The sequence below is a fragment of the Synchiropus splendidus genome, chromosome 1 (assembly GCF_027744825.2).
Source record: "Synchiropus splendidus isolate RoL2022-P1 chromosome 1, RoL_Sspl_1.0, whole genome shotgun sequence".
NCBI lineage: Eukaryota > Metazoa > Chordata > Actinopteri > Syngnathiformes > Callionymidae > Synchiropus > Synchiropus splendidus.
This window is the reverse complement of record NC_071334.1, coordinates 1,314,937-1,323,400: the sequence shown is the minus strand read 5'-3', so window position 1 is coordinate 1,323,400 and position 8,464 is coordinate 1,314,937. Positions and strand designations below refer to the sequence as shown.

The following is an 8,464-nucleotide window of genomic DNA, read 5'->3' as shown; positions in this document are numbered from 1 at the left end:
TCCTCCTCACCTTCATCATCCTCCTCACCTTCATCATCCTCCTCACCTTCATCATCCTCCTCACCTTCATCATCCTCTCACCTTCACCATCATCATCCTCCTCACTTTCATCATCCTCCTCACCTTCACCATCATCATCCTCCTCACCTTCATCATCCTCCTCACCTTCATCATCCTCCTCACCTTCATCATCCTCCTCACCTTCATCATCCTCCACACCTTCATCGTCATCATCCTCCTCACCTTCATCATCACCATCCTCCTCACCTTCATCATCATCACCCTCCTCACTTTCATCCTCTTCCTCACCTTCATCATCATCACCCTCCTCACTTTCACCATCCTCCTCACCTTCATCATCATCATCCTCCTCACCTTCATCATCACCATCCTCCTCACCTTCATCATCATCATCCTCCTCACCTTCATCATCACCATCCTCCTCACCTTCATCATCATCATCCTCCTCACCTTCATCATCATCACCCTCCTTACCTTCATACTCTTCCTCACCTTCATCATCCTCCTCACCTTCACCATCCTCCACACCTTCATCATCCTCCTCACCTTCATCATCCTCCTCACCATCATCATCCTCCTCACCTTCATCATCCTCCTCACCTTCATCATCCTCCTCACCTTCATCATCACCATCCTCCTCACCTTCACCATTCTCCTCACCTTCATCATCATCATCCTCCTCACCTTCATCATCATCATCCTCCTCACCTTCATCATCACCATCCTCCTCACCTTCATCATCATCACCCTCCTCACTTTCATCCTCCTCCTCACCATCATCATCCTCCTCACCTTCATCATCCTCCTCACCTTCATCATCCTCCACACCTTCATCGTCATCATCCTCCTCACCTTCATCATCACCATCCTCCTCACCTTCATCATCATCACCCTCCTCACTTTCATCCTCTTCCTCACCTTCATCATCATCACCCTCCTCACTTTCATCATCCTCCTCACCTTCATCATCATCATCCTCCTCACCTTCATCATCACCATCCTCCTCACCTTCATCATCATCATCCTCCTCACCTTCATCATCACCATCCTCCTCACCTTCATCATCATCATCCTCCTCACCTTCATCATCATCACCCTCCTTACCTTCATCCTCTTCCTCACCTTCATCATCCTCCTCACCTTCACCATCCTCCACACCTTCATCATCCTCCTCACCTTCATCATCCTCCTCACCATCATCATCCTCCTCACCTTCATCATCCTCCTCACCTTCATCATCACCATCCTCCTCACCTTCACCATTCTCCTCACCTTCATCATCATCATCCTCCTCACCTTCATCATCATCATCCTCCTCACCTTCATCATCACCATCCTCCTCACCTTCATCATCATCACCCTCCTCACTTTCATCCTCCTCCTCACTTTCATCATCCTCCTCACCTTCATCATCCTCCTCACCTTCATCATCCTCCTCACCTTCATCATCCTCCTCACCTGAGAGGCACCTCAGGCTGCACCAGAACCTTTGGAACCTTCTGAGCTGAGAGCAGTGATGAGTCAGGTCGGGAGGGGGCGGGGCCTGCGTGACTGGCGCCTGGCTGGAGCCTGTGTGGCTTCACCTGAGCTTCACCTGAGCTTCAGCACTGTGATGACACCCTGCTGGCATTGTTCCCTCATTTCCATCTACCTGGGGGGCGGAGCCTCAGCCAGGAATGTCAGGTCGCCCAAAATAGCAGCGCTGCGCTGCCAGCTGGCTGCGGGACAAAGCGCCGCCTCCCGCGTCGACTCCACCGCCGCCGCCGCCAGCCGCCGCCGCCGGGCCCTCAGGGATCAGTCACCTCCTGTCTGAAGCCCACCTCTCTGCAAGGTCAGAGCCACGGGCCCCTGATGAGAGGTCACACAGTTGGAGGGTGGAGGCCCTCAGGGGCCCCAAGACCAGCCCAGGGCAGGAGCCCGGGAGACCCACCCAACCACAGACAGCAACCTTCTTCAGCACAGATCTGGTCAGCAGGGGCCAAACAATGGCTCAGACGCAGGGCCCCGGGCTCAGACACAGGGCCCCTGGCTCAGACACAGGGCCCCTGGCTCAGATGCCAGGCCCCTGGCTCAGACACGGGGCCCCTGGCTCAGATGCCAGGCCCCTGACTCAGACACGGGGCCCCTGGCTCAGATGCCAGGCCCCTGGCTCAGACGCAGGACCCCTGGCTCAGACACGGGGCCCCTGGCTCGGACACAGGGCCCCTGGCTCAGACACAGGGCCCCTGGCTCAGATGCAGGGCCCCTGGCTCAGACGCAGGGCCCCTGGCTCAGATGCAGGGCCCCTGGCTCAGACGCAGGGCCCCTGGCTCAGATGCCAGGCCCCTGGCTCAGACACGGGGCCCCTGGCTCAGACACAGGGCCCCTGGCTCAGACACGGGGCCCCTGGCTCAGATGCAGGGCCCTTGGCTCAGACGCGGGACTCTGCACGGCGGTGTGGTTCCACCTCTCGCTCTGACGGCGTCAGACCAGCAGCAGACACACACTAGCAGAGGCCTCGGCTCCAGGAATGAGGGGAATTCCACTGGAATGTCTGAGGGAAGGAGACGCGGGCCGTTTCCAGATTCAGCAGGTGAATTGACGCGTGTGGAATTCCAGTCACAACAACACAGCTCTCCGTCGACAGGTGAGTGGGAACGAGGCGGAGCCGCCACCGGGGCCCTGCGGCTCCCAGGGCGTCCCCCGACCGTCTCCGGTGACCAGCTCCTGAATGTGATCCTCAGCCAGCCGGCAAACAGGTGCGGAGCAGGCCACACACGCAGCAGCGCCAGGTCCCCCATCATTCTCTGAGCAGAGAGCAAGGCTGGGTGGAAGCCATGGGGCCGACCTAAACGCTGTGGGACCTGAGACACGGGCCTCAGAGGTCAGAAACCTCCAAATGGGCCGGTGTCAGGGGGGACCGGACCTGTGACCGCTCCGGTCTCGTGACTTGTCGGACACGTCTGAACAACAGGTCACTTGTCATGCAGTGAGGACACGCTGACACCGGCGCTGCAGCGCCACACGCGGGTCTCCATCGCGGCACCACTCAGCAGGGTGGGGTGGCCTCCATAATGGACCAGGAGCCACGGGAGGGGCCCGGGCGATGAAGACACTCGCACAGCAGGTCTCACCTCGGAGACACATGTGGGAATGATGGGAAATGGAGTTCACGGCAGCTCGAGTCATTGTTCCGGTCAGACGGGGAGTGTGTGGGGTGGGGGGTGGGGTGGGGGTGGGGGCGCTCCAGGTGAGCGGCTGCTCCTCCTCCTCCTCCTCCGCGGGCTGCGCTGTCGTGACAGAGCTGGTAAACACTCTGCGCTCAGATCCCCGCGTGGCTCCGCCCGTGGGACGGTCCCTCGCCGGGACTCACGTTATAGACACACACACACGTGTCTCGGGAGACAGACCTGCCGGGGCTCGCGCACCTGTCGTCAGAGGAGAAGCCGCCCGAGACACCCGCAGACGATGAAGCCGCTGGAGCTGCGCGCGCACTCGCCCGAGCCCTCGCCTCTGTCCGGGGACGAGCTGGGCTCGGACGGCGACTGCGCCGTCAACAGCCCGGACCCGGCGCCGCAGAGCGCGGACTGCGCCAAGGGCAAGCCGTACACGCGCCGAGCCAAGCCGCCCTACTCCTACATCGCGCTCATCGCCATGGCCATCCGCGAGTCCGGCAGCGGGCGGCTGACCCTCGCGGAGATCAACGACTTCCTGATGAAGAAGTTCCCCTTCTTCCGCGGCAGCTACACCGGCTGGAGGAACTCGGTGCGCCACAACCTGTCGCTCAACGACTGCTTCCTCAAGGTGCTGCGGGACCCGTCCCGACCCTGGGGCAAGGACAACTACTGGATGCTCAACCCGCACAGCGAGTACACCTTCGCGGACGGCGTGTTCCGCCGCCGGAGGAAGCGCATCGCCCGGCGCTGCGGCCGCGCGCCGGAGGCGCCCGAGGAGCGGGTCAAGTTCTCCAGCTCCTTCAGCATCGACTCCATCCTCAGCAGGCCGCGCCGACCCGGCGAGGAGGCGGAGACGGAGCCCGGCGGCGCGCGGCTGCTTCCGCGCGCCCTGAACTGCTGCCTGCCGGAACCGGGCCGGGACGGGCCTCGGAGCGGCGGCTTCCACATAGACTTCCTGCTGTCGTCCGCGCACGGCCGCTTCTGAGGCGCGCGTGCGCGCGCGTATTTATACTTGGTCCTGCTGTACACAAGTCGCAACACGACCCGCACGTGTGTTGTTTATTTAATTCAAAACAAACTGTACAGACGTGAAGATGTGTTGTGTCGTGACGTCATCGTGACGTGGATGTTGTGCGTGAAGCTATTCTGAAGTCAGTGGCTCAATAAAGGGTGGAACGAAACGTCTCCGACCTTCATCGTCCTCATCCTCACCTCCATCTTCCGCTCGGGTGGCGGGTCAGGGGTGGCCGCTGCGTGACGTCACAGTCAGAAGCGACGCGCCGGCAACATCGCGGCTCTGTCTGAAACGGCGTTGAACTCGTCGTGTGGCAGGTTCCGGTGAGGCGAGACCGGAGGTGCCTGACATCTGGGCCCGGCACCCGGGCCACTTTGGGACAAATCATTTCAACGCGCGGCCGGAGCGGAGCCTGTGCGCGGTGAGTCCAGGACTCAGTCAAACGGTGCAGCGAGATCGGCCGCGGAGAGCGCAGTGACGTCAGCAGCACCGGCTCTGCTTCGGGGCCCTGGTGGACCGGCCTTGTTCTTCGCTCTGCGTCTGTGCGCAGCTGACGCGCGCGCGCGGCCTCCTCCACGCAGGTGAGACAGGTGAGCGCGCCTTCCGTTTCAGAGGCAACACTGCGACCTGCAGGTCACACGCGGAACAACGCACCTGTCCGCGGCCCGGTCGCGTGACCGAGCCCCCGCCGACCAGCGCGAGTCACTTCACTGTAAAGGGACCAGGGGAGTGACGCAGTCCTCGAGCGCGAGGTCGGAGGTGCGTGCGGACACCGTCTGCCGTCAACATCATGTTGTCGTTGTAGAGCCTGCATGCGACATTATTGCATCACGTGGCTTCATCGTTGTTACTTCACATACAGTCGACAGTTATCCAAAGACCAGTTGTCATCATGTCGCCTATTGTCGTTATGAATATTTCATCGTTATTTGTGGTGATCAGCAGCACCGCTGCCTGACCTGTCCAGGGCCTGGGCCGCGCGCGTGCTGGGTCACTGAAGATGGTGCTGTTATTAGCAGAGGGTTATTTGGATGTCGGACGCTCTGATCACGTGTTTGGAGCGGTCTGGTCACACGTCACTCCCAGAACCGGACCTTCAAAGTTCCTTCAGAACAAACTGCAGCATCCTGGTCGCGGCGGGGGTCCGAGGTTCTGATGTGGCAGGAAACCTCTGGTCCAGATCTGAACAGTGAGCTGGAAACATGGTTTCATCCACCACATCCTGAGGGGGAGAGAGACGGGGGGGAGAGACAGAGGGGGGAGAAAGAGAGAGAGAGAGAGGGAGAGAGAGAGGTAGAGAGAGGGAGGGAGAGAGAGAGTGAGAGAGAGAGAGAGAAAGAGAGAAAGGGAGAGAGAGAGGGAGGGAGAGAGAGTGAGGGGGAGAGAGAGAAGGGAGGGAGAGAGAGGGGGGGAGAGGGAGGGAGAGGGAGAGAGGGAGGGAGAGGGAGAGAGAGAGAGAGAGAGAGGGAGAGAGAGAAGGGAGGGAGAGAGAGAGGGAGGGAGAGGGAGAGAGAGAGAGGGAGAGAGAGAGAGGGGGGGAGAGGTAGAGAGAGGGAGAGGGAGAGAGAGAGAGGGAGAGAGAGAGAAGGGAGGGAGCGAGAGAAAGGGGGAGAGAGGAGGCAGAGGGGGAGAGAGAGGGAGAGAGAGAGGGAGAGAGAGAGAGGGAGGGAGAGAGAGCGAGAGAGGGAGAGAGAGAAAGAGAGAGAGAGGGAGAGAGAGAGAAGGGAGGGAGTGAGAGAAAGGGGGAGAGATAGAGCAGTCAGCTAGAGTCATGGGTTCTCACTTGTGGGGACCGATTCTTGACAAAAGACAATCCTTGTGAGGACCTTATTCCAATGGGGGTGGAAACAAGATGAGCCTCAGATCGACTCCAAACTGACGGGGTCCAGTCAGGTCCAGGGTCCTGGTTCAGGGACCAGGACCCTGGCTGGGGAAAGGTGCTGAGGGTGAGGAGGAGGAGGAGGAGTCACGCGGAGCTGCTGCGGTCCGGGCTCCTGCCTAATGAAGGGTGGCCCCTGGGAGCCCCCTCGCCCCCCGCCGTCCCCGGGGCGGTAAGCCGACACTGGTGCGCTGTGTGTGGGATCCAGGCCCGGGATGGAAAAAGCCTGCTTCCACTCATGTCAAAGTCATTTACTCAGAGAGTCCCCCCACCCCCCCTCTCACGCGCCCCCGTCCATCGAGAGGAAATCAGCGGCAGCAAATATGAGAGACGAGATGCGGGTGAGTGGAGGTGTGTGGGGGGGGTGTTGCCCATCACCGGGCGAGAGGGTCGCTCATCTGAACCTGGCGTGCGGCTGTTGATGGGGGGGTGATAGATGACTTAATGGCGTGGGGGGCGGCGGGGCTCTGTCGAGGACTCGGTGCTTCATCCGCGGGGCCACTCGGCTCGCCGGTGACACCCAGTGGAGCACCGGCGAACACCCCCCCCCCCCCCCCCCCTTCCTCCCTCCCGCCCCTCGCTTCCTCACTCTTGACAGCGCCGCGTCAGGGGAGCGCGCTGCGCGTCTGGAGTCCAGTCCAGTCGGAGTCAGCGAGGACCACGGGCGGACCACAGGCACCGCGCGTCATGACCACCGAGACCCCTCAGCAGCAGCTGGACCCCCCGCCTGCGGTGCTGCACCCCAGCATGGCCGCCTCCTCCTCCTCCTCCTCCTCCGCCAAGGGCAAGAAGAGCAGCTCCGGGCTCCGGCGGCCGGAGAAGCCGCCCTACTCCTACATCGCTCTGATCGTCATGGCGATCCAGAGCGCCCCGAGCAAGCGGCTGACCCTCAGCGAGATCTACCAGTTCCTGCAGGCGCGCTTCCCCTTCTTCCGCGGCTCCTACCAGGGCTGGAAGAACTCGGTGCGCCACAACCTGTCCCTCAACGAGTGCTTCATCAAGCTGCCCAAGGGCCTGGGCCGCCCCGGCAAGGGCCACTACTGGACCATCGACCCCGGCAGCGAGTTCATGTTCGAGGAGGGCTCGTTCCGGCGCCGACCGCGCGGCTTCCGCAGGAAGTGTCAGGCCCTCAAGCCCATGTACCGCATGATGAACGGGATCGGTTTCGGGAGCTCCATCCTGCCGCAGAGCTTCGACTTCCAGAGTCCGCCGGCCGCGCTGTGCCACAGCGGCGGCTACAACCTGGACATGGCCGGGGGCTACGAGGGCCACCACGTCCCTCACATGTCCCCGAGCCCCGGCTCCACCTACATGGCCCCCGGCGCCGAGTACGGGCCGGACAGCAGCAGCAGCCCGGTGCCGTCCTCCCCGGCCATGGCCAGCGCGCTGGACGCGCACTCCCCTTACGCCGGCGGTTCCGCTCACTGGGCCTCGTCGGCCGGTTCCGCCTACATCAAGCAGCAGCCCGCGGCCTCCGGCCTGCACTCGGGCGTGGGCCCCTACTCCCTGGAGCAGAGCTACCTGCACCAGAGCAGCGGCCGGGAGAACCACAGCGGCGACCTCTCAGGTACCGAAGCCCGAACCTCCCTGGCGTTCGCCGTTTCCACACGCTAGTCGATCCAATTTAGCCCCAATAATAATAATAATAATAATAATAATAATATAAGAATAAGAATAATAACAACAGGAAAAGCGAAAGTCGGTCAAACGAACACGTGACTGCCGTTCTCCACTTGGGCCTTTGATTCGTTGGTCAAGTTCATTCCCGTTCAGTCGGCCGAATCGCGGTTCTGATGGCTCTGCTTCAGCTGCTGCTGTGTTTGGACCGGGCACCGGGAAGGCCTGCAGCGGCCCGGACGGAACATCCAGCCGAACTCGAGGCGGGTGAACCCTCCGAACCAGGCCGGTCCGACACGCTGTTACCGAGCTGACGAACCGCTCAAAAATCGACCCGCGCCGCAGGAGGCCGCAGGTACGAGTCCGAATCTCCGCCAGATTCATCGGCTCTTTAGCTTCAAGAAAATCCACGCGACGGTAGAGACCTGTTTTGACATCGCTGCTGAGGACGAGCAGAAAAGTGACATGTAATAATAATAATAATAATCGCCATCATCGTCATGAAACCCTTTCGTGCTGGGCCTCGGAGCTCCGGGTCACCGGACCCTGTGCACGCGCGCGGCACTTGGATGCGTCGGTGGCGCTGCGATGGACTGGCGCGCGCGCCCTCTTGTTGCTACATTTCCACCTTGGATTTCCCCACGTGTGGCTCGATGAATAACAATGGAATAACAACAATATGTGACAGTAATACCAGAATAATGAGATGGCTATAGTTATGACAGTAACCACTGCAGTAATGCTGATGACGGCGATGATTACGGTGAATACAACAAT

General features: G+C 60.8%; 2 protein-coding genes across 2 annotated transcripts; both read left to right on the top strand.

Annotated features, from left to right (window-relative positions):
• Positions 1-3,405: 3,405 nt before the first annotated feature.
• Positions 3,406-4,347, top strand: LOC128746521 (forkhead box protein Q1-like). Its single transcript, XM_053843625.1, has one exon. The coding sequence runs from the start codon at positions 3,469-3,471 to the stop codon at positions 4,159-4,161; it is 693 nt and encodes a 230-aa protein (XP_053699600.1). The 5' UTR covers positions 3,406-3,468; the 3' UTR covers positions 4,162-4,347.
• A 2,378-nt stretch (positions 4,348-6,725) lies between these two features.
• On the top strand, positions 6,726-8,254 carry LOC128746513 (forkhead box protein F2-like). The gene has a single exon (XM_053843613.1). The coding sequence runs from the start codon at positions 6,758-6,760 to the stop codon at positions 7,682-7,684; it is 927 nt and encodes a 308-aa protein (XP_053699588.1). The 5' UTR covers positions 6,726-6,757; the 3' UTR covers positions 7,685-8,254.
• The last annotated feature ends 210 nt before the right edge of the window (positions 8,255-8,464 follow it).

What these genes read in the sequence shown, in the direction of transcription:
- LOC128746521 (XM_053843625.1), top strand. Translation starts at nt 3,469, where the DNA reads ATGAAGCCGCTGGAGCTGCGCGCGCACTCGCCCGAGCCCTCGCCTCTG.
- LOC128746513 (XM_053843613.1), top strand. Translation starts at nt 6,758, where the DNA reads ATGACCACCGAGACCCCTCAGCAGCAGCTGGACCCCCCGCCTGCGGTG.